Source organism: Helicoverpa armigera, chromosome 13 (assembly GCF_030705265.1).
Source record: "Helicoverpa armigera isolate CAAS_96S chromosome 13, ASM3070526v1, whole genome shotgun sequence".
NCBI lineage: Eukaryota > Metazoa > Arthropoda > Insecta > Lepidoptera > Noctuidae > Helicoverpa > Helicoverpa armigera.
This window is the reverse complement of record NC_087132.1, coordinates 7,573,287-7,600,468: the sequence shown is the minus strand read 5'-3', so window position 1 is coordinate 7,600,468 and position 27,182 is coordinate 7,573,287. Positions and strand designations below refer to the sequence as shown.

The 27,182-nt window shown below is 36.2% G+C and overlaps 1 protein-coding gene across 2 annotated transcripts; it reads left to right on the top strand.

Annotated features, from left to right (window-relative positions):
• Window positions 1–56: 56 nt before the first annotated feature.
• On the top strand, window positions 57–26,977 carry LOC110370663 (ATP-binding cassette sub-family G member 4). Of its 2 annotated transcripts, none has more exons than XM_021326552.3 (11): window positions 57–318; window positions 18,597–18,765; window positions 20,606–20,765; window positions 20,917–21,062; window positions 22,083–22,321; window positions 23,049–23,171; window positions 23,794–23,933; window positions 24,099–24,255; window positions 24,585–24,685; window positions 25,196–25,351; window positions 25,751–26,977. In XM_021326552.3, exons 1-11 carry the CDS (start codon window positions 228–230, stop codon window positions 26,093–26,095), a joined length of 1,827 nt encoding a protein of 608 aa, XP_021182227.3. In that variant the 5' UTR covers window positions 57–227; the 3' UTR covers window positions 26,096–26,977. The 2 variants fall into 2 exon arrangements, with proteins under 2 accessions (XP_021182227.3, XP_021182228.3); XM_021326553.3 differs by lacking the exon at window positions 57–318 and adding an exon at window positions 8,570–8,790.
• The last annotated feature ends 205 nt before the right edge of the window (window positions 26,978–27,182 follow it).

The window sequence follows — 27,182 nt, the reverse complement described above, 5'->3', positions numbered from 1 at the left end:
AAATAATGTGTGAAGATAAATGAAACAGCAGTCGGGGTTCCAGTGTCCAGTGTAGTTTGCTTGCGACCTGCGCGCTAATGAACATACTTCCTCTCGCGGCTTGGTCGTGCGTCTGCACCGATCCAATCTTCCAATTCCGCGCATAATACGTGATAATCATTACCTTCCGTGTCGTCCGCCCCAGTTCGTGTTATACTAAAATTTCGAAATTAAAGTTCAGTGCTAACATGGATGTGGAAGCTGTGAGGGACGATATAAGCGTCGAAGATGGCAGTTTGATTGTTTACAACGATATTGTGTACTCCGTTAATAAACCAAGTAAGTACATATTTTGATAACGCTTACTTATTAAATATAATTAAAATGTTTAATATGTAATGCTTTTCGTATTTTCTTAGATACAAATCGTAAGTTTACATCAGCATGCAAATGCAAAAGTACATGAATTGAATCTGTGTGAAGGTGATCATGTTTGCGCTGTACCTACTGTCGAATACCTTTAGGTACTTAAATATTTCCGTGATACATAGTCTTTTTCTTATTGTTATTTATTTAAACAAACTTAGTAGGTGTATACTCTACAAGTTGTATTTTGTTATCAAAACAACATAACGTTAGTATTAAATATATCTAGGTACAGACACAGGTACTTTTAGAAATATTTTCGTATGTAAGTGCAGCAAGAGATTCTGTAGGGTCTAGCTTATCAATGTTTGCATTATGTAGATATCAAAACCGATGGTTAGAAACTGAAATAGGAAGGAGAGCTAGAAGATATCAATGATAATAAGATTGCATTATTTTAAACTTCAAGAAGAAGTGTTACTTTCGCATAATAAATATCAGCTGTGGGTGTTATTTATTTACCCAGTATTACAGAGACTTGAAGATTTTATCTCACGACAGACTGCAATATAGTCAAGCCCTCTAACCTCGCGCTCGTTAGCATCAGTGCAACCAAGTTCTTATTTCTTGTCTTAAAATATTATAACAAGTATTATTTACATACAAAAGGAGTCTCCTCGTATCTATTTTATTTATAACTGCAACTGTTTCTCATACCAACTTGATATAATTGCATATTTAATACTGTTGGAATGTTGTGAGTTTCAAAATGCACTGGTTTTCGCACAGCATAACTTAAATTATATACCTATGATTTGTATGAGGTTCAAACATGTCTTACGCTCGACGCTGGTCGTCCAAACAGAAGATATCGATTTGAATTCAATATCTGCAATAAGGAGTAGAGTATCAGTATTCATTTACCTAGTATCAGTTGACGCAGATTTGGGGAGGCAAACTGATGATGACATACAGATCAGACTGTTGGTAAAGGCCATAAGGTGTGAACGGTGAAAAGTGTGATCGAACTAAATTATTGAAAGGGGTAAACCATTTTGTGTTGCCAATCTGGATCATGATTTATTTACACGTAGTAGTCAAGCATCTGAGATAATACTAATTAATGAACAGCTCGTGAACAACGTATGACACCTCACTTATCAATTATTCGATAATCCTTCGCAACATTTCGCGTTATTTATCGGCTATGTATTGCATATTAATGACTTTAGTAGGTAAAATAATATGAACTTGCTAGCACTTTCTCAGTAATCTGTGTCTTACCTGGAACATATTCACTGCACTATTGTGTTCACTAAACAAATCGGTTCTAACGGCAGCCAGCTTACCAAAACCAGCTAACTTTACTAAAGATATCATTGTTCACTCGTGCGCTCTATGCTACAGACAGACGCATTTCCCTTCATTCAGATTGTAAATGTAAATGATAGCAATTAGGTTGAACACAATTACACGTCAAATTTTTACATTAAAAGCGATATGAAGTCAATATTGGGATGAGTTGCATAGCATTTGCAGTGATGCAGTGAATCTTTGATAACTTAACAGTGCACACTTTTTAGCATGACAAAATTTGCAGTCACGTGTGACTATGAATCCGTGCTATGAATAAAACTAAAACTGCCACTAAATGTCAACGAAACTGAAATCTTTCCTTATTCATTACATTACTAGTCGTTCGTCACAACCATAAATTGTTAATAATTTAAATTCTACGATATCGATAAAAGGTCAATCACATAATTGAATTAGTGATTTTAAATATTTTTAAAATAAATACGTACATACCTGCCTTAATTAAAGCCATTAGAGCCAAGCTTAATAGTTAATAAGATATTTTGAGGTATGATGTTTTCAAAATATTTTAATGAAGGGTTTAAGATTTGGATCAGTAAAAACATAAAGGTTCTATTTTAAGAATTTGTGTCGGGTGTTTGTGGTCAACGTCCACAAATGGCCTTCAAAATCTAATCCAAAACACGTTTTTCCTTAATAATTTTGTATTCAGGGTATATCTTAAGTATATAGATCCGTATCTTTTAGCTAATCCGTCAGTATAGCTGTTTATGCATATTACGATTCCCAAATATACATATAATTGCTTTATGCTCTTATCATTTGAGTCGTATCTTGGTGTAGGTACCTACATAATATACAAAATAACCTAATTATATCAGTGATTTTGCAGTAGTCATTAAACAGCTACTTTGTAATTAAACAGGCATAATAAGTAATTCGAACTTTATTTGAAAAATAAGGAAATGACAGGTCTAATCCATATTTAACTATCTCTTGGACTGAATTTCCAGGTTTAGTGCATTATTCTCAGGTCAATGTTAAGCACGTTAAGTATCTGCAAATATGCTGCCTCTGAACTTTAAAATCATTAAAAGGCAGACTGCATATCATTGCTCAAACTCACAGATTTTAAGATATGTTATTAAATTCTTGACCGTTATTTGAAGCTTACTAGTTTGAGATAGGCACCTACGTGTTTTCCGCTTTTATCTCCGTCCTTTTCTACCCCATATCTTGCATCTCTCTCGCACACCGACCAGTTTCACTCCCCACCAGGGAGGAGGCGACGAGTGTTCTCGGCGGCCACAGTTCGTCATTGGCGTCTTGTTTTCCGCCCGAGAAGGTTGGTCTAACCAACCGCTGTAGTATTTCGTTGAAAAATAAACTCAGTGCTCTCGCAGAACACAGGTGAGTTTATAATATTTTATACAATTTGTTAACGGTTTTACCGTTCGATATTCGATTTTGCGAAATCAAGTGTTAATATTTTGTACATCTACCCCTTTTTTGTCACGAGTTTCTTCCGTGTACCTTTTTTTTTCAGTAATTTGTTTTCAGAATGAGTGACTTATAAAGCAAATACAGATGCGGTAAATAATAAAGCTACCACAGCCCGTGCACGTGACTATGGAAAAGAAAGCAAGCCCGAAGTTCCTAAGGCACCTGTGGCCCTAGTTCAATCCTGCAAGGCGTTCAACGGTTTGACAAAAAAGAATGGTGTGAGGTGCGGTCCAACCAGCATCTCCTTAGTTCGGACTAATCACTACCGCACTTGAAGAGGGCTGATGGTGTCAAGAAAGCTTTTCGGCCTTGAAAGACTTGGTACGCTCCCCTCGGACTACCAGTAAGTCTGTTAGCCACCCCCCATGGGGGTCGGCTCATTATCACGGCGTGTGATGGTTTTCGGCCTTGAAAGACTTGGTACGCTCCCCTCGGACTGCCAGTAAGTCTGTTAGCCACCCCCCGTAGGGGTCGGCTCATTATCTCGGCGTGTGATGTTTTCGGCCTTGAAAGACTTGGTACGCTCCGCCTAGGACTGCCAGTAAGTATGTTAGCCACCCCCCGTAGGGGTCGGCTCATTATCTCGGCGTGTGATGCTTTTCGGCCTTAAAAGACTTGGTACGCTCCGCCTAGGACTGCCAGTAAGTATGTTAGCCACTCCCCGCAGGGGTTGGCTCATTTTCACGGACCCGCGCAGGGTACCAATCTTGCATGTTGCGAGACGCAGCATCATTACAAAGTGGGGACCAGTAAGTATACTAGCCACCCCCCACAGGGGTCGTTTCATTATCACGGACCCGCGCAGGGTACCAATCTTGCATTTTGCGAGTCGCAGCATCATTACAAAGCAGGGACCAGTAAGTATACTAGCCACCCTCCGCAGGGGTCGGCTCATTATCACGGACCCTCGCAGGGTACCAATCATGCATGTTGCGGGTCGTACCATCATTGCAATCTACACTCGCAGGGTGGCTATTTGGATCGACTTTCGAAGAGTCGCCATTATAACCTTCCCTCGAAGGGAAATGGTAATCACACTCACGCTGAATGGCGTGTGACGCAAAACTCTAAAGGCTCCCTTGGGACATCACAAGTAAATTACAATGTCCAACAGACGAAACAAAGCGTCCAGGACCGCAGGCGGACCTTGATGCCATGTCCAACAAGGCACGTAAGTTATGACTTTCGAGGCGGGTTGCCTAACATTATATCAAGAGGGTGGCTCACCAATGGAAAGAAATGGGAGCTCCGCCTTTCTTGTCAAAAATAATAACTGGGTATCGGATACCATTGGCCAAAAGCCACCTTTGACAGATAATGCCAGATTTGACCAGAGAGTCCAAAGAGATGGATGTCGTCATATCCCAAATGATAAAACAAAAAGTTCTATTGATAGCTGCAAATTCTGCCAGCTTTCTTTCCAATATGTTTCTTGTGCCCGAAAGGCGACGGAAAGAACCGTCCAATACTCAATCTCAAGGTTCTCAACAAGTTCATAATTACGGAACCCTTCAGTTTAATAAATGTTTTTCGGGTGCTAGAGTTTCTTCAGAAAGACGAATGGCTGTGCAAGTGGATCTCGCCCAGGCTTACTTCTACCTTCCGTTAGCCGAAGGTCACAGACATGTTCTTCGACTAGTATACAGAAGAAGACTGCTTCAGATTACGTGCCTACCATTTGGCTTAAGCACGGCACCCAAGACCTTCGCCACAGTGACCAATTGGGTGGCTCAAACTTTGAAAACTCAAGGGTTACTTATAATTGTGTATCTCGATTTTCTGGTGGCTCACCAAGATATATTCGCCTACTTTGGGATCATTTGCACCACGTTTTGGATGGCAAGTGAATAAATCGCAAGCATTATCAACAAGATAATGACAAAACGCACTACGTGACAAACAGCACGACAAACTTAGAAGACCTGCATAGCTTGATAGGACTTTTAAACTTCGCAAGTTTTTGTTGTCCCATACGGCAGACTGCATTACCGGGCTCTCCTCATTTTCCTCAATGCAGTGTTGAACAGCAATCTATACCTACCCTATTCATGGAACCGTGAGCCAAATGGTGAACAAACCATAAAAAGGGTTCTTATAAGTCACGATTGAAGTAATGATCATATTTTATAAAAATAACTACGAAAGTAATATACTGACAACATTAGAAATTATATTTTAGAACGATGTCTGTGGAACTTATGCAATCTTTTCAAACTTATTTGAAATCAAATATAATAAATGCCGTAAATTGTTTTCTTAATTTTAATTAAATATGTAGTAAATCGTCTACATGTAAAAGGAACCTAGAAGTCTTGACTGTCATACATAGAACCCTACTTAATTGAAGACCACAGATACTAAGAACATTTTACATAAAAATGTGACGTTTTTGTCATAGGTCGGGTTATACCCACCATTTTGAAAAGTGTCATTCTTTGGTTACTTTGTGGGCTCACGGCTCGGTGAATGGAGTATAGCAATGTTGAACCTACCAGCAGATGCCTTAGCAGATCTAAAGTGGTGGCTGGTCAGCTGCCACCAAACCTTGGATATTCATACGCCACTTCCCTGTCACCTTATAACCACGGACGCCTCCGATGTAGGATGGGGGCACAACTGAACGGAACGCCCGTAATGGGTTCATGGAACAAGAGAGAAAAAGGCTTTCACTGCGATCTGAAAGAGATGCTTGCAGTATTAACTGGATAATCACGGCGAGTTGCTAAGGAGATCAACAGCCATTTTTCAATGCAAAAATGAGTGTCATATCTAAGAAATCAAGGTGGCACCCGATCAAGGAGCCTACCGAACTTGACGTACAAAGTATTCAGTTATCTCGAGCTGTATCAAATCTATCACGTCGTGAATCATATACCAGCCCTATTCAACAGTCATGCAGACCATCTCTCCCGACACAAACCTCCACCGGAGGGGCATCTTGTATCAGCAGTGGACTTATTTGCCTCGAAGCGAGCCCAGGGATACATAGTTGTGTACTACGTGCCCCTAGATCTGAAGGACCCGAAAGCGGGGTTCCACGATGCCCTTTTCTCAAGTTTGGACTTACCCGCTAGCATGGGTATTACCGCCACCTTACCTTATACCGTAGGTCCTCAGTCATCTCAATTCAGGAACGGGAGTTAATCTCATAGTAGTTCCTTCGGTGGCACCAGGTATTTTGGCGAGCAGATTTGAAGTCCCGATCATTAGCAGTACCCTACACACTGATGAACCTCGAGCAGAAACCGATAGACACAGCAACGGGGATACCCCCTGCCAAGGTCAAGGAAATGGGGGGGGGGGGACAAGGAGTCTCTCCGACTGAAGTCTTCTTCAATCCACACGCAAGACTTATCAATCAGCTTGGAGTCGATGGTTAAATTGGGGCGAAAAGTATGAAATTGGATCCTATGAATCCTTGAATCCCTATTCGGACCTATACTTACCCAATTTTTTTTGCGGACTTACACATAGTAAATAAACTAGCATACAATACTATTTTATTACACAAGTCAGTTATAGCTACACTATGCAATGCAGAAACCACTGGAGAGCTAGGTTCACACGTTCTAGTCGGACACATTTTAAAATCAATAGCGCTGAGCAAACCTGTTCCCCGGGAAGCCGTCCATCTGGAATATTGACCAATTGGTAACCTACTTAAGTGCAGTAAACGTAGACGAGAATAATCCATTTGCAACTTCCAGGCACACTGCTGCTCTTTCTTTTGCTAGCTTGTTTCGGAAAGGCGAGTCCATGATCTTTCCTTGCTTGCAATAGACCCAGAACATTTCAAAAACAACAAAGATAATTTAATCTTATGGCCAGTCTTTGGCTCTAAGACCGACAGTTCTAGTCATAGGCAGTCGGGTTGTTGTTTGATGGATAATCAGGAAAATATAAATCTAAGTCCAGTGTATTGGGTCAGAAAGACTAAAGCCTTGTTAGAAGATAGACGGACATCGGCTAATTCCTTAAATTTATTTATATCCGTTAGAGGCCAACCAAAGGCAGGCACCCGAACGATGATGCGGGTGGATTAAGACATTGTTAAAAGAGGCAGGAATAACTACAACCCCAGGAAGCTTCCACTCGGCGGTAGCGTCAAAATCTGTGTTGACAATATACCTTTGGACGATATATTAGCAAAGGGTAATTGGCGATCAGGCAATACATTTGCCCATTTTTACAGAAGGGAAAGATACCCACTAAATAGAAGTAGCAAGTTATCTCGATTATTTAATTAATCCAGCTGATTAATGTCTATATTTTTGTTACTATTGTTATTAAGAAGTATCGCAATGTTTTTGTTAATTACTATTAGAAAATGAAATCAATTTTGCTTTTGTTCTTGCATCTCTCTTTTAATTTTTATTACTCATCCTTCGAGCCCTTTCCCAACTATGTTGGGGTCGGCTTCCAGTCTAACAGGATGTAGCTGAGTACCAGTACCAGTTAACTTTGATTACATTAGTATTCCAGGACGCAATACACATACTTACATGTGATTACTCGTGTACCTAAGTACCTATTTACATACACAATTTCATTGTGCTTTTGCTCACATTGGCGTCCACTTCCACCAGGCGATAACAAACACGTCTCAAACTAGTAAGCTTCAAATAACGGTCAAGAATTTAATAGCAGCGTTTTACCTGAAATAAAACGCATATTAAATACTTACCTTATTTGAAGCTTACATTTTAATTTCTGCCTGGTGTTTTCGACTCAATGACGAACTGTGGCCGCCGAGAACACTCGTCGCCTCCTCCCTGGTGGGGAGTGAAACTGGTCGGTGTGCGAGAGAGATGCAAGATATGGGGTAGAAAAGGACGGAGATAAAAGCGGAAAACACGTAGGTGCCTATCTCAAACTAGTAAGCTTCAAATAAGGTAAGTATTTAATATGCGTTTTATTTCAGGTAAAACGCTGCTATTTTGCTAAGCTATTTTAAATGCAGCATTATGAAAATGTTTGCATTAACAACTTTACGTTTCTATATGCAAAAATATGATATCCTAAGTGGTTAGCTTTCCTCCAAATAATTTAAGAAGCGCTATCAGAAAGCATTTCTGTGAAATAAAACGACTCAGGTAATTTTGACTTTTTTAATTAAATACCTTGGTAAATTAGTACCTAATCCTCCTAACTAGAACGAAATTTTCCCAAATGATTGAAAAAAACAATGAATAGAGTTTTCACTTAATAACCCTGAAATTTTGATCGTTATTATCGTCAAAATTATACACATGTGTCATGATGTGTAATGCATGTGTCTATTAGCATACCAAAACAAACCGCAAAACAAAGTAAATAACTACGCGTTTAATTATCAATCAAATTCATGTCACAGTCTAACAAGATAATTTGACGAGTTTGAAGCGAACCCTCTGCCACGCACGAACGTGTACGCTGCAAACGAAACATTGATAGTGAGGGACAGTCTCACAGTCGCACGCGCAGCCATCGCACGCGCGGACCAATCCATGACGCGATCGATATAAACATTCACTTACGAGTTTCATTAAACCTTCAAAATGGCCATAGAACTTGGCAATAATTATGTGAATACACCAAGAAGTGATGTGGCAGTGTTTTCTGATATACACTACAGGATTCCTGATGGTAAACTATTTTTTAAGTGAAAGTTTCCTTTTCGCGGCTTTATACTGTTAGAGTTGCGATGTTGTAACTGCATCGTCGTCTTCGGCTCTGATTTTCTTACGAGATTCTTTTTGCAGTATGAATATAAAGATTTATCTTTGTATATTAAAATAGGTACCCTTCAAAGGATATAAGATATTAACATCAAGGTTTCAGAGCATAAAGCAACACCATTTTATGATCCAACATGACATAATAAACTAAGTAAATATATGAATTGAAAAACATAAAAAATTTAATAAGGGTTATCCCTCCAATTGGAACCAGCATTTCCCTCCAAGGGCTTAAGTACTTAAAACTCTTGAGGCCTTTGACACATAAAGCCGGTAAAAGAAAAGCTTTAACAATGACTTCATCACGCCCTTTGGAGCTCTTTATGATGTTTCTCCTTATCAATTTTTAAATTTTAATTTTAAATCTCGCCTTAGCCCGGCCATGTGTGTTCGAAAAATGCAAATTATTATATAAACAAGCCCTTGAACTACGAAAATAATTACTTACTTAAGTTTCATATCCATTACCCCTTGAAAATATAAAACAAAAAATATTAATGTACATCCATTGGTCATTAAGCATGCCCTTTTTTTGTTGACTGTAGGACGCATATATTATTTGAGGCATCGGTAATCTTCAGTAAAGGTTTTTTTCATGTTTAAGGCATAAGACAAAAAAATGCTGTTTTGCATGACCCAAATCCGCTATATCAACAACTTTTGGTATTTTTATATTCAGGCATACAGTAGGTGCATACAGCAAAATAAGCCTGGAAAATAACGTCAAGTCTAAATCAATGCATACTTATAAATCATTTTAATACGTCTACAGACAACTCAAAAAATACTCTTATCAAAAGTAAATCAGCAATTTAAGAGTAACGATGACATCAAATAATTTAAAAATACTATTTACCTACGATAAGTAAGTATGCAAATTTTTACGTAAAATGGTCTGATGAACTTTATAATTATGAATTATAGATAAGAAATGATTAGAAAAGAAAAAAGAACACGAGTAAACTGATTAATTGTTTGAATGGTCATCGATGAGATTATAGACACGGCTATAGGCTAAGCTTAATAATGTATAACTTAGATATGAAAATTAAAAAAAGCTCTCTTAATTAAGTAAATAAAACTCTTTTCGTGAAATACTAAAAATAGAGGACAAAATATCTATTACAACAAATATTGAAAAAATCGCTAAGAACATACATATGTATTTGAAACAGAGCTTGAGACCCAAATGGTATTTACAATGCCGTAATATAAAATTTAAGTTTTTGCGCACATAAAGTATATGATTTATTATAGACATGCTGATTTTAAAATGCACATTCTTGTACAGCTTCATATATGTATGTGTTTCTTCACTATATTATCATTCAGCGTTTATCTTATGCACACAAAAATGTTCGCTGCAATGCAATATTACATAATAAGACAATAAAAGTTTTATTTTAGCTATAATAGAATTGTTACGACAACTGCATAGTGTATGTTCATGATTCTATCGATTCCCATAAAATAATACTTACTTTACTCGAAGACGGACAGAATTTTACTTATGAGTATAACAAACACATGTCATTTGTTTGTAATATTTTCATCTATCGTTTCAGGAATACGACTGATAAATAATTATTTAATCTCCTTATGTCATTCGTCCCTGACATACGTACAAGTAACACACATTTAAAATAATAGGAACGTATCTATAAATCGTTTATTTATCAATGATGGAATAGTCGTTAAAATGATCTATTAAATTCTTTTGATAACAGAAATTAAGCAAATGGAGACAAGATAATGAATACTATTTTTTATGAATGGTCAATGTCAAGAAATCCGATTTCCCATTTCAGTTTTAATTCAATGTATTGATTGTTATAATTATAATTCAAGTACATAGAAGTAAAAGCTACTCTTAGTATTATCTTTTTTTGTTTTCTAGACTGAGACTATATTTAACCAGTAACTTGAATAAGTTATACTTGGTTATCAATTCACTTGAGGTCATATTATTCTCCAAATTCTGACGTTGATCTTGTTATTATCTTCAAGAACGATAATTACATGCTTTGTCATTTAAAAATGCGTTATCTGTTGTTCCAGTTAACTACCTAGTTAATTTAAAACAAATAGAAACAAAATATATAATGTTTTACAATGAAAAATATTAAAATAACTTGATATTGACACATTCAATCCTAATAATAAAGTTACGATGCATCTTGTAGTAGTCTCTTATGCAAGTTAAAACAAGCAAGTTTAATATTTATTGATTGCAAATCAAACATTGAAGACGGTACATACATAGAGGTACAGCACGTGGACTGAGCAATGCGGTTATGCAAATAATATACTTACTCATAATGTCCTGAGGACGCTCATTTAAGGGTTCTCGAAGTAGACACACAATTTTACGACTGCATATTATTTAAAAACCTTGAACAAAACTTCGTCGTTGTAAATACGGAAAGGATCGTCATAAACACTAAGTTCTGTATTGCAGGAAAGATATACATAAATGTCCATTTCGAATGTAGACTTACATGTACGTACATTTTAGATTTAACTAATAATACTACTAATTTGTATGTTTCATTTAGTCAATATTAACAGTGTGCCTATATTATTGAAAAAAATCTGTGTTATTCAATGAATTCCAGATTAATTGGCAGTTTCACAGCCCAAACATTTTGTGTTGATTTAAATATTAAGTTCCTAAACTTAATATAATCTGTGTCCTTTTCATTATCATCTCCTTTATGAATTAAATATGTGAATATTTTTTTGGATTTTAAGTACCTACTGGTACTAGTGGATACCTGTCTAGGTAGCTGAGCCAGTTATGACTACTTAATAAACCAATTATTTTTTTAGTTTTGTTACAACCGGTTTTGTTTTAGTTCACATAATAACTTTGGTATATTTTTTACAATGTGCCCACAGAATAAAACAATTGTACAAAATTAATTTCATATTCAAAAAAGTATAAAATAATAACAATGTATGTAATTTTTTTTGGAAATAATATCTACCTCTACATGACTACGAGGTCATCAGTCACTTGTAAATGATCCCATGCCAATATAACTGTTTTCCTAAAATATAAACAAAAAAGGTGCCAGTGTCAAAAGCATATTTTGCGAAGAATTTTTAGGTTTTTTTCTTATGAGAGACACATGTCAAAAATATCAATATTTACGTTCAATACCCTTTATTCAAAATCGTCTATCAGATTGAGGAAAATAAATAATTTAAACAACCAAATTGTAGAGTTGACTGTATTTACTTTTTATTGATGTCATTTTCTGTCATGAAAAACATTGGAACTACTTAGTTGTTTTTTCCAGATAATCCATCTCTGCTTACACAGATTTTAATATACGTTGATCTTAATATAAAACACCGGATTTTGTTTCCGTCTGACTTTTGACGACGATTATGACGTTGACATACGGTTCATTTTGCAGCCTTAATTTTTTTAGAATTGTAAAACCGATGTTTAAGTTTTTGTAGTAAGGCCATTAATGTCTATTAAGGTCTAGAAACAAGACCCGACTGACAAAAATGCAGATCAATAAGTAGGTTTACAATTCAGGAATAAATAATAGTTTTTGATTTCACGATCCATGATATTATCGTTATTAAATCAATGAAGCTAATCTCAAGTCAATGATCCCCCATACCTACGCTAACCGGTTTTATTTGACTTCTTGTTCACGCTAGTGAGTTGTACCTAATTATATTTTTGTTTTCTCTAAAACTGCTAATGCAACTGTAAAATGTTTTCTTAGTTGTCAAGTTAACAATACAATAAATATGTGTAAAAATATATTGAATTTTTAAACTTCCGCTCTGACTTTGTTCTTATTATTAAGTAATAAGTATTTAGGTGCATAAATGTTTATCTTTTTGCGCAGGTCAAGCATGCAAAACTATTCAATAATGTCATTGGACTTCACCTTATGCAACTCAATGGGCCATATGGCTACTATAATTACGACAATATGCGAGCCTTTTACAGAATCATTGTTTGGACAAAGCTTAATCTGACCTCTTAATATCAAGAACTCTTGATGATTCTTTTGTCTTCTACAATTACTGAGCTTCATAATATAGGTTCACAAGCTGAATCCCGCGGTTCCACCTGAAACCCTAGGGATTGCTTCTCGCACCCTTATGAAAAGTAGCCTATATACTTTCTCGAGCTCTCAATAGATATATAACTGTAAGAACTCCTGAAAGCGCGACAGATAGAGTTACTTTTACATTTATAATTATATCAAGGATAAGTTGAGATTACGTCTATTAAATATCATAAATATCACTGCCAAAGTTCAAAAAATCTGTTAATTAAATAAAAACTTTTAAACTATACCTTTATTACCTATGCTATTATTTATTTAATACTTCTTGCACATTGGTACAGTACTGAGTACAATGGCGGACATAACGCCTTAGCCGTTCTCTACCAGTCTACCTTTGGGTGCCGGAGAGAAAGCAAAACAAATGATGAGATACAAACAAAATTGAAAACAAAAGTATGAAGCATGTACCTACATGTATACACAAATAAATAAAACAACATAATATTTATAACTATTAGACATTGAACTAACCCAGATGTTGTACAACACTCGGGCTGCTACAATCATCATTCAAGATTATAAATATAGGGAATTAGAGAAACAATGGGAAAATCTACATTTATGTAATTACTTGCCTTGAAACCATTTAAAGTAAAATGTACTCCTGAATCCTATTATTGCTTTATAATTTTTCCATTGACGCGCTCCTTGCAAAGAAGCCTAGATAGACCGTTACATTGTAAAACCACTTGACCACCATGACTGCTTTGTATTTATAAAGTTGTTCATTTGTGGTACTCACGTAATAAATAATAAGCATTATTTTTCGAAACAAAAAAGAACTAATGTTATAGTATTGTTTGCATTCCATAGTTTAAGAAGTTTTTTTTTTATTTCTTCAACAAAGTACCTTAAGGTACCAAGACTACATACCTATTATTTCTGAGTTTTTAAAACATAAACTTTTCGCCATATTATTATTTTTATAATAACACAAGATTTGAGCTCTTTTTTATTCGTGTTGTGCGGCTGCTGTCGCTGCGGAAAACCTGACGATTCGGAAACTATGTGACCTTTTCGACAACTATGTAGATTTTCCTACTTAAATATCCACATGAAATAAAATTTCACAAATAAACCAAAGATGAAACTTTAGATACCTACATAATATTAAATGACTTAAACACTTAAAGTGAACAATTTATTATTTAATCTGTTTCAAAAAGATTTAATTTTAAATTATAAGTTCTTAATTGACTGAGTGTGCCACGTCCTTACATTAACAAGATACTAATGTCGCGACGAAAAATTTAATGAAATCATTGTCAACAGCATATTAATAGGTATCTTAATACTGATATCTAAGGCATGTTATCCCAGATAATATTCAAAAATATTTAAAAAGATATCGGTGGCTTAACTTTCATTAATCAATAAGGAAATGAATTCCCGAGCCTTCAGCCTTTGAGTTGTTATTGTCGACTCAAAATTTAAAATAATAAAAACATTGCGACATGATAATACGTAGATATATAAAACAAAGGCATTTTAAATCAACCTGTAAAGGTGCATACTGCATAACGATTCATTCAACAATTATGTCGCACAGTGTTGCTTCTGATGCCAAATGTTAATTACAATTATAACAATTACGATTTAATGATAGTAATCTTCGTAACACTAGATGTGCTTTAAGTTCATGAAAAGGTTAAAAGATTTTATCTGTTGGAAGGTAATTCTTATCCTTACGTAATTAACAATCAACAATTCCTTGAGATGAATAAAGTCTGAAGGAGATGAACGAACACCCTCTACAGTTCGGTTGTAATCACAACTTCCGAACATATATTTTAAATGTCAACTAGAAACATAATATATGTGTTATAGGGTTTCATTACAACGAAAGCTGGATTGGTTTGAATCTTGCAAGTGCCCCAGTATGACGGCCATACATACAGCATACCTAGTCAATTAAATGTATATTAAAAAAATATATACCTGCAAAAGGTTCTGTCATTGCGTGATTAGATTACGGACAGATACTAAGCTAGTATATACCAGATTTTTATGTGTCATTTCAATAATAAAGTCATTGTCTGAGAGATCCTGTCATATAAAGCAGAATAGCAAATACTTACCGCTAATAACAATATATCAACACAGATATTTCATCACGTAAATGTTAATTGATTTAGCATTTTATAGTCAACGTCCTGGTGTCCTTGCATCCTTCACAAAGTCATGCTAACAATAAACAAAAACAAAAAAAAAAACAAATACTCAATTATTAAAAACATTGATTATCTTAGATCCGTCATTCAAGTCTACAAAAATAAAAATAAGTATTGAAAGAAAGTATAAATACAATTATTTTTCACAGTCTTTCACATGAAATTTAAATATTCACACTAAGAATATGTATACTCCAATTTCTCTAGAATTAAAATATAAGCATGATAGAATACCTACACGATGTTGGTACCTTATATCCTGGGAAACTACATATACCTCTAGTATTATAAAGCTTTTCATCTGACTGAGCAAAGTCATTATAGAGGCACTTTAGCAAGCGCGGATCCAGCCCTCAAAAAAGGTTGTGGTCACAACTAAATAGTAGCAGTAGTATAAAGTTGCGCGAGCGGAGCGAGCGCGAAATTTTTGAGTTCTGTGCCACAAACATACCTATAGAAATTATAGAAAAAGTACTGTGAAATGAAGAAGCTGTGAGCGTAACGAGCGCAAAATGTTGGAGTCTTGGGACACGAAATCAGCCAAACAAGCAAAAAAGAAGCTACTGCTAAGTGAAAAAAGCGCGAGCGCAGCGAGCGCGAAATTTTTTGAGTTTTCTAACAAAACAGTACCAAAACAAAAAAAAATGTAAAATAGTGATTATTGTAAATAATAATAATTTTATTGTAATCTATAGACAGCTGCGTTGCTGGGAAGTTTGTTTTGTTCTTCACCGCTTCTTCTTAACCAGAAAGTGCTGAAAGAGGGCGTTATGGGGGTGTTATCCTTTTCTACTTTCAATTTTAACTTAAACTAATCTATAGTAAGTTCAACTCAGTCGTGCGCGCGGCCTTATGTGTGGGTAACCCTTGTACATATTCAGTGACTTTGTGTGCGTGACAAGAGGTACAGTCGGGTACAATACAGTTATTTAGGGGTTATATACGGGTGTTTAAAGAAAAACAGTTATTACGTAATTTTATGTTTATTTATTTATAATGATTATGAATCGCTACTTGAAAAATCAAATGATGAATTTTCGGATTCGCTACTCTCCAAGGTGAAATTATAAATTCTGACTCCATGTCAATTATTCTTCTTTTTTCTTTTGTACATGTCGACAAGTAGGTATTACCCCACATCCCTTCATCAATTTGACTTAAACGTTCATTTATGGGTGTCATTACTCCCGTCTTATTTTGGTCGACATTGTGCGAAGCAATAAATTTTTTTAAAATTCCCCACACATTTTTTTTACATTATTATACTAGATTTTACCTCTTTTTACATTCTTAGTCCCCACTTTTATTTATTGTCCGCGTACCCCGAGCTAGAAAATATGTAAGGAGTATTTAATTCTTAGATACTGTAAATGTCAATTTAAAAAGACGTATGAGAAAATAATGAAAAACTATATTTAATAATAAAAAGCTTTGAATGTTGTTTCATTTTTTTTACCTGACTCCTTAATAATTTCTCCGTGAATACCTAACTAGTATTTTCGTAAACGACTGTACCCATAACAAAAAGCGATAAGAACACGTCATGCTCGGACGACGTCACTATCACACAAATGAAAGTTGTATATTTACAAGCCGACGCACACATAGGGCCGCGCGCAAATCTGAGTTGAACTATCTATAACGTTTTCGACATTGGACTAAAACCACCGCAAAGTGAAGAAGCCGCGAGCGTAGCGAGCGCGAATTTTTGTGTGTTTTGGGACACAAAAGTACCTCAAAAACTAAAGCTGTTAGAAAAAAAATATGGTGACCTCGAATTAGTAAACAGCAGTCATAAAATTAAATGCAACAAAAAAAGGTCTTATTTTGTTCCCTTGTGTTATCATCAGCCTATCGATTTCAAAAAACCGTGAGATGTCACAAGTCTAATAAGGTTGTGGGCATGCCCATCGTGCCCACAACGGTGGATCCGCCCTTGCACTTTAGAAATCACAAGTAACAGCTATGCCTAATGGATGTATTCAGTGCAGGACTAATATTGCCGGACATACAGAAACAAAAGCAATTGCTACAGACCCCGCCTACGAGGGCCTCGCACCATGTTTTTAACACATTCACTGCGGCAGCGTTAAATCTAAACTTTCTACTAGTGCGATACGAGACAAATGCTGCCCGTATCTATATTTCCTGATATGCGTTACGGCTTCTATTTTGCCGTACCAGAACCTGACTTTCAAAGCCTATACAGACGTGGAAACCACCTATATCAATGGTTTTTATCAACAAATCGATAGACTATATCCTTGTATATACCTAGCTGCAGTCGCCCCGGGTTCTCTGTTATACTTTGAAAGATACAGCGATTTTTCAAAATCTTTCATTCGCGGCAATATATATGCCGTACAGCGTAGAAGTGAAAAAATGCTAGGGATGGGGTTTACTTCTGGAATGATAGTCGATAGTTTAAAAATATTTTTTATTGTAGATAAAATATTCATATTTATTATCAGTGTTATATTATTATATAAATCAACATAATTATGTAACCTAATTATATAATATGTATAAATATGTATTTATATTCTACCACAATCACACTATAGCGCCATCTAGTCCCAAATACATATAATGCATAGTATAGTTAGAAAATACACCCAGACCAAGACAACTAGACAAAGAATGTTTGATTTGTGTGGGAATCGAACCCACAACCACTACGCCAACAGACCAATTAAAAAAAAAAAAACTAAAAACTATTAAAGGACGTGTATGAAACTTAGTAAGTAGGTAGTTATTCCAGTGAATTATTTTCACACTTGACATCTTTGGCATCAAGATGATGATTTCCCCTCTCTCTCTCTACTCAAATCCAGTTTTTTATGTGAACGTCTCATTGAAGCAGAACCGCGTAATATTTTTCACAAAAAATATTGTTACGTCTTGCTTACGGCCAGCACTAGCGCACACTGAACCGCCGCGCGGACGCATGCAGTGTGGGGTTAGGGGTACGGCAAGATATTCGCCGTACCGCACTGAATGAAAATAATTATTTTACTGTGCGTTACGGCAACTATTTTGCCGTATATTGTTAGTGTACAATATTATTATATTAAAAGCAACAATAATGAAAATATCACTATCTCATTCCTACGCGCAAGGGAACTTAGATAAATCGCCCCCGCACAGTACGCAAAACAAGGACAACGAGCTACCGCACTGGCTGAGAGTCAAATACGGCCAAATACTTGCCGTAACGCAGTGAATGTGTTAAACTATGAAGGGTACCAAAAGTTCTATAATCACCAAGTGACATTTCTTTGTCGCCCTAAAGTTAACTACTATGAGAGACTAAGGCCTCAATTTTCCTACTGTACTGTAGATACTTTGCGAAAAGTATACATTAACAAACCTGAAATTCCTGGTATACCTACTTTACCTTTAACATTTAATTTTCCATTTTCTTATTGCTTTTCTATTTGCAGGAATATCTTTTAAAAGGAAACCGGAGCTAACTGGAGATACAAATGTTATTGACCCTAACTTCATACTCCGTGGAGCATGTGGTGCCCTCAGACCTGGGCGGATGACGTTCATCCTGGGCCCTTCCGGAGCTGGGAAGACGACATTACTCAAAATATTAGCTGGAAGAAAGTAAGTCTTTTCCAAAAGGTAAATTTATAAATTCCATAATGTTAGTGGTTAAAAATCACTTATTTAAACTTGGCTGCAAAACAGCACTTTTTGAACGTCACGAATTTACAAAAGACAGCCCCCAAAACGCCCACCCTTCACCACTTCCTGTGTGTTTTTGCTGGGAAGAAGTGGCGCAACAAACTCCCCAGCAACACATGTCTGTCTGTAGGTTAGAAGAAGTCTGTAGGTCTGAAGGTTAATGACCATACCCTGGCTGTGAGCAGGTCTCTTCCCAAGAGTGGGACAATAATAAGGCATGATGATGATGAAATTGCGAAAAATCGGAAAAAATGCAATCTTTCAGCAAGTTCAAGTTCATTTATACAATTTGACAACAAACAACATCATTTATAAGGTGTTGACAACGACTGCGTAATACTTACCTACATTAACATAATGTTTATTTAATTCAAAATATAGGTACATAGGTATAAATCACAGTATTGTTGTCAAATAATTGGAAGTAATTAATGATATAAGTTTTTATTATTGTTTCATGTGTAGCTATAAAATAAGTGCAATTAAACATCATGTAGGTACTTAGGCTATTGTACATAATATATGCACATACATAGTATAATAATTATGTGCTTCTTTCCGCACTCGGATAAAAAGCCTACATATTTTCTTTCTTAATACTAAACATTGACCTAAATCGGTTCTGTAGTTTAGATATGAAACTAGACAGGCTGTCAGACAGTGCTGATGTTCGCATTTACATTACCTTTTTATAAAGTAATCTAGAGGTACTACCTACTTATTTATACATTTTGTCACTAATGCGATGGTTGCACTAATACGCAGGAAAATCAATGTTAAATTAAGGAAGTAATTCTTAGCTGATGATAAATCGTAGCAACTTCCGCCATGTATAGGCATCTAAACATAACCTATGGCTATACACATACACTATAATTCCTTAGTACATAATAAATAATAATACAGACATCATATATATACTTGTAGCCATACATACCAAATCAATGAAATGCAAATGAATGCATCGCAAAAATAAAGATTGACCAACGTGAGACTTGTGATCGTTTGTTGCATTTTAATTGCCATGTTATAGCGATGTCGAACGTGCTTCATCTTAATATTTTTATGTTATTTAAAATCTCACAATAATAATATGCTATTTAATATCTTAGACTTTAGACCATAGGTCGGTCACTGATAACGTAAAAAAATAATAGATTCAATCTCATATGATCTATAAGCACTGTGGATAGTTTTTGATCAATATAGTAGATGCAACAAATTATTTGAACAAACTGAGAGTTTCACACATCCTTTTACTGGAACCACAGTTAAAAGCACCAACCGCTCAAGTATGAGTTCGATCTGGTCTCGATTCCAGGTCAAGCAAGTACCAATGCGACTTTTCTATGTTTGTATATTTATCTTGGTTTATCTTGGTCACCAATGACTGATTAAAGGTGAAGAAAACCACCTCGGGAAAACCTGGACTGACAAAGTCTGCAATCACCGCCCATGAATCAAGTCCGAGCAAGCACGGTGATATTAACGTATTGATTTCTGACACTTACGCGAATATTAGACATTTAAATAAATCTACTTTTAAGGATTTTATCGCGTAGGTATATGCCCGTGACCATGGATGCTGTAAAGCATCCAAAACGTCGGGATTAAATAATATTATAATATAACTGCGATAAAAGCCGTAAAAGCAGTTTTATTTGATGGTGATTAACACTCAAACCTTTGTGTGAGAGGAGCCCTGAGACCTGCAGTTGGACGATAGAAAGGCTGACGATGACGATGATTTTTGTAACAGGAGGAACGGTGTGACCGGGTCTTTGTATGGCGCAGGCCGCAGCTCGGTGCTGGTGGCACAAGATACCACACTCATTGACACACTCACAGCAAGAGAGACACTCAAGTTTGCAGCTAGCTTAAAGCTGCCGAACCATTCTTTCAGAGAACGATATCATGTGGTAATTGCGAACTTATTTTATTAAAGAGAATAGGGTCCTATTAAGGAATAGTAGAGAAGTTTGTAGTGGATCAGGAAACTACTTAATAGAGCTGTTGAAAAATTAACCTCGAGACTTAATATTCTTTAAAACCATTAATATTTATTTGCAGATCAACACAGTAACGAAACAACTTGGTATAAATGACGTTCTAAACACCAGAGCGGGAAAACTGTCAGGAGGAGAACGAAAGAGGTTGATCATAGCATGCGAACTACTTACAGACCCCACTATCATGCTTCTTGATGAGCCTACCAGGTAATTAGCAATTTACCCAAATTAGGTAGCAATTGAATAAATTCTTTCCAATTTTATCATAATCCCTGTTTAGTGATAGCATATATGTATTTGCATTGTTAATATGGGTTTTTTAAATAATTAGCTAGGTAATAAGATAGAAAAAACAGATTAGATTATAGAGTTATTTCTGCATCATCGTACTGTTTGTATCTGAACGGAAATTAACGGATGCCATCCGGGAAGGATCAGAATTGTCAAAACAAGGACTTAGGGTCACAGGATAACGGATACAAAAGAGATAAGCAATCAAGTATGACATAATGTGTAACATTGTTTATTGAATTATCAAGGGTATCAATATGTCAAGTTCACCCTAATGTTCCAATAAGTACTTGACTGTTTTAATCCGGGAGGGAGCTCCAATTTAGACGATAACGGTTTCTGAATTTTGTAACCATAGGCCCGTGCCATCATGCAGCCGTTTTTCATTACGTCTCAAATTCGTAACAAATATCGTAGACCTACTACGACTTTTGTCTAAACAACTACGCGCTACGAGTTTTCGAGCGGAAAGAATACCTAACTAATATCGGGCGCATCGGCGGGAACATTCTGCATGTTTTGTTAAAACTCCACTATGGGAACTCATTCATTAATTAATTAACACAAATTAGATTTCCGCAGTCCGCTAGCGACACTGAAGCAGAAATGGTTTTAGATCCTCGGTTTATCGTAGTTTAAACGTTCATATCTCTGTAAATGGGTTTCAAGTACCGAAGTACTGAGCGCCTTACGCCTTATCATTTTAATAAAAGGTAGTAAGTACGGTACTAAGTAGGAACACAAATCATTAAAGGATACCTATCAAACCAAACGTATGTACCTACTAACCAAACAAGGCTAGAAAGAATATTAATTGTGTGGTGACGGCAGATAGAAGAGTATGGAAGAAAAAGCATGCAGCGCCAACCCCAAATAAAATTGGGATATGGGCAGGAGGATCACGATGACTTATAAACAATTCGATTGGTCTTTCAGTGGATTAGATGCTGTATCATCGCTGTCCGTAGCACGAGCTCTTCACACTGTGGCCCGCAGTGGCAGGACCATAGCTTGCGTTCTCCACCAGCCTTCTTCTCAACTGTTCAACACGGCTGATGACGTCATACTCCTGGCCAACGGCAGGACTCTGTACGCTGGTGCCGTGGCCGACGTCCCTGCCGCTCTCTACAGAGCCGGCTTTATATGCCCACAGTATTATAATCTAGCGGATTACTGTAAGTATCCACACTGGTCTAAAAATAATTAATTATCTCCCTAGAATTATTATTGTAAATAAATCAATCAACATTGAAAAATTCCGATAGATAGATATCATTATTTATAAATACCTACTTAAAAATAATCGTTGCTGTTGCTATTGACCAAATCCTTATATCTTTCAGAGTAGTAATGAAAATAATTTGTTTAGGTAATAAATACTCATACATTGTTATTTTGCGTGTCCTGACCGAGGCCATGGTAGGTACTCGTACTACAGGAAAGGCATACAGATTAGATATTTGATAGGCATAACAAAATACAATTCTAAAATATATTTTGTTGCCCAACTCAAAAATAATTTTGCAATCTGACTTGACAGCGGAAGTTATCTGGGATATGTTTCAGGCCCTTATCTGCTTATGGTCAAAGCAGCTATACCTAGTCTTTTTATCGCTCAACCAAGGTTAATGATCACCGGATACATTTTAATCTATTTGTCCGTTAAAACAAAGGAAGTGTCGAAACATACCTTTTCATTTCAGTTAAAAAAATAAGCCGAACAAATGGAATATTCCAAAAGTTCGAGTCTATGCTTCGATTATCTATTTAAGCAGCCACTATAGGATAACGGGGTTACATACCTACGGAATACTAGATACTTAATCATCCAGGTTTAAAAACATATCTACGCAGTTGCATTTAATAAATAAAATATGCACTGAAAATAATGTTTATTTCCAGTGTTAGAGATAGCTAGCGAAGAGCACTCTGGGGATATGAATCTCTTAGAACGTGAAGCCACCAGCTACGCCCAAGAGATGAGCAAGATCGCCAAGAATGAGATTTATAATGGAAAAGCTATTGGTAAATACCACTTATAATTTTATATTGGTTCCATCTTGTTACAAAACAGAAGAATTAGCAGACCAAGGTCTCTTAACCAAACTTAGTAAGTCTTCAGGGATTTGGGTTCAAGTGGTGTCGAAGCGAGGCTGCCCTCAAAGACCTATGTATTTTGCTGCGAAGAAGAACTGACACAACATACTCCCCAGCAATACATGTCTGTCTGGGGCCCGATTCTCCTAATTTTACTTAAGCAACATACGATTCACGTTCGACTGCGATCCAATCCCGACTCGATTACGATTGAAACGTATGTGGCATTACGCTATTTTTTCTTTGAAATAAACGTTTTTATCCTTTTCTGTCATTTAATAATGAATGCAATATGATTGTAGAGCAAACTACCGTATAGACCAAAATCACCAAAATAGCAGACCAATGGCAAACCAATCGAATGTCGTTGGAATACGATTGGTCTTATATTTATTAGTAGCTGAATGCCCGATATGGTAACTGCTATTGCGATCATATTGCGATTCGATTTCTATTCGATTTTGACATTATTAACTTAGGAGAATCGGGCCCCTGTTCTGAACTTCTTCATGATCCTGTATATGTTTCTGACGTCTTTAAACAATTGCAGAGTTATCACCGGAATCTGTGGCCCTACTGAACCCCAGCCCGAGTCCTTCGAGAGGGTACGCCGCTGGTTTCTGTCAGCAGTTGCATGCGCTACTCTGGAGGTGTTGCATTGGAGTACTCAGAGATGTTCACTTAACACAGGTATATGTATAAAAATATTCTTGATATTTATTTAGGTACTTCGATCCCAGATGTGGTATGTGGGATATGAGCCTAATAAGCTTGGTTAATTTTTGTAATGTTTGGTACCGAAAACCTAATATTTTAAGTAAGTACAAAAAATAAACCTAGCCAAAAACTTTGCAGATTCGACTGGTATGCCATTTCATCGTAGCATTACTCCTGGGAGCTCTGTACAACGGCGCGGGCGCAGACGCGTCGCGAGTCATGACCAACTCCGGCTGCCTGTTCTTTTTCCTACTGTTCCTATTCTTCTCCAACGCTATGCCTACTATACATGCATGTAAGTATTGGAAAAAGAAGAAAAATTAGAAAATTAGCTGAGCTTTCTTGAGGGAAATTCCGTTAGGAAAAATTGACCATGTGCTATTCTGATCTGTAGCTGTACATCGAATAAGACATTCTGTCTATCCCCGGTTTTTTGACCACTAATAGCAGACTTAAGAGTTGAGAGCTGTGGTTACCTTATTCCTACCAGCAATACCTAGACTAGCATAAACCTGATAACAATAGTTTATGAAACAGCCTTGTGTTTGTACTTAAGTCTTAGTAAACCTATTTGGATTTTTTTCTGATAAGAATCGTCTGGGAATGTATTCTTTTGTTTTTCAGTCCCCACTGAAGCCAAAGTAGTTCTGCATGAACATCTGAACAAATGGTACTCTTTATCAGTGTATTGTGCTGCCAAAATCATCGTCGATTTACCCATACAGGTAAATATGTTTTTATATCTAGAATCTAGATATTATCTACTATAATAGAGAATCAATCGGTTGGCTCCTTGTACCAGAGCCTCTATACCTATCTACCTACATATCCTAAACTAAAGAAATAATAAATAGACAGTGGTATTGAAACAACACGGATCACATCTGCCAAATGCACCCGGACAAGTGGGCCAACATCACCACAAAATAGATCTGCATCAATGGAGAATCATCGAGAGGAAGACCAAGGAAACGCCGGAGAGCTGACTTGGATAGCTTCCTCGCGGACTGGCCATAAAATGCGATAGATGGAAGGGAATATGGGGAGGCCTTTGGCCAGCAGTAAGACAGAATGGGCTAATAAAAAAAATACTGAAATAAGACAGAACTTAAAAGCATAGTACAAAGAGTTATAGCCTTGCTGCTTGTGACTTAAAACGTGCTATTTGATTTGCAAGGCGTCGCTCCATTGCTATTAAGTCAAATGGTTCTAATAAGATATTCACTGTTTTCCAGTTATTATGTGCAACAATATTCCTATTCCCGGCGTGGTACCTGACGTCTCAGCCGTTGGAGTTACATCGGTTGGGCCTCGCGTGGCTGATATGTGCTCTTGTCACTATACTGGCGCAGACGTTCGGATTTGTTGTCGGCGCTTCTTGTGGAATGAAGGTAAGAATTAGTAAAAACTATTAAAAAACAATCTCTGAATTAGTTTCCCAATTGGCTGCCAGACCTCCAAAATTTTGTGCATCCAACCTGCATCCGTGGGTATGAACCTTACCCTGGGGTATGAATCTGGAAAGTCTGGCAGATACCTACTGCCTCTCACTCTGCAACAATTACTTTCAATGAAAATAAATCTTGCTTTTTTTGTTGACCTTACTAAGTTTAACTCTTATTTTTGCTCAATTATCTTAAAATGTAACGTCAGTTTCTAAATATTTCCTGTGGCATGTGGTGTATTACAATGATTGAAGACGAAGTCAAGATTTGAACTCCTAATTTTGGAAATCAACTCTTCCATTTAAAATAGAAGATCATCACTAATTTTTGGTCTTAATGTTTCAGTTGGGGCTTTTCGTAATTCCAGCAGCGAACATACCGATGTTGATGTTCTCTGAGTTCTTCATCCCTTACCACGAGATGCCAGTGTACCTGCGCCCGTTCGCCTTGATTTCTTACTTCAGATACGCATTCGATGCTTTCCTAGAAACTGTTTTCGGTCTCGACCGAGGCCGACTACCCTGCTATGAACCATATTGCATGTTCAAAAACCCCGTTAAATACCTAGAACATTTAGGCCTCGCTAGAGACCTAAAAGCCGATTTCACAGCTTTAGTGCTATGGATCGTCTTACTGCAAATAACGTTGGTCATAGTTCTGCATGTGAGAGTGTTTAGAGCTTGCAGATAATTTCTTTCAATTGCTAGGTCGAACGAAAACTTAATTTTCATGAATACTGCTTCTTAGTTCTTTAAGTACAATTTTTATGGTCAGACGCACCTATAGCACGTCTCTTAATATTAAGAAGAAATTACAGTAGTCAATGATCTACTTGGAGGAAAGTCACAAATTATATTATATAAAATAATGCATAGCATACCAAGTAGATATGTTTGATCTGATACGAATAGGTATAAGTGAGATATTATTGAATTTAATTAAATATACTACTATTTAGCCATTAATTATATTATATATTGATATTATTATTTCGGAGATGCAGGTATCATAGGAATATTAAGTAATGGAAAAATCCAAGATACTTTGTATATGTTGATCTTTATGTTGATGTGTAATGAGGGTGAAAGTACATAGACATACAATAATCTGATATGACAGGAAATCATTTATTCCAACCATGTTTGAATTGTGTTTGATAAATACTGTAAAATAATAAAATAATATATTAAAATAGTTCTATCTATTGTCCTCACTACTGACTGATACTAGTTAGTAACTAACAAGATATCAGACAGTAGTGCGAACACCGTCAACAATGGTTCAAAGTGCAGCAAAGCGTTTTACTCAGAATACAGAGTGCCCAGTATATCTGTAGATGTTAGTACAAATTCAAGTACTGAACAAAGCATTCAATATTTTCCCACCAATTTGTTAATACTGCTGCATATTTTGATCCAATGTTTCTTTAATACAAGTATGTAACCTAACTAAAGATAATGTACTAGGAAATGAATCGCTCGAATTCTATTTGTGCGAATAATCTTTGCCCTCATTCGCATATCATTATCACATACATATGGTTAGCCTATTAATTGGCTCGATACAGTCAAATTTAAACAAAGAATTTAAATACTAAAACTATATGATAATAACAATATGTAGTAGCTTTTACTGCAAATAATAACAATGTTGATTCTACGCAAAAGCTCTCTTAATGACTTGATATCATAGCAAATTATATACTCAATACTACTTTTAATTACAACAATAAACATTCAGTACAACTTACTAAGTATTTAGACATTATTGACAATAC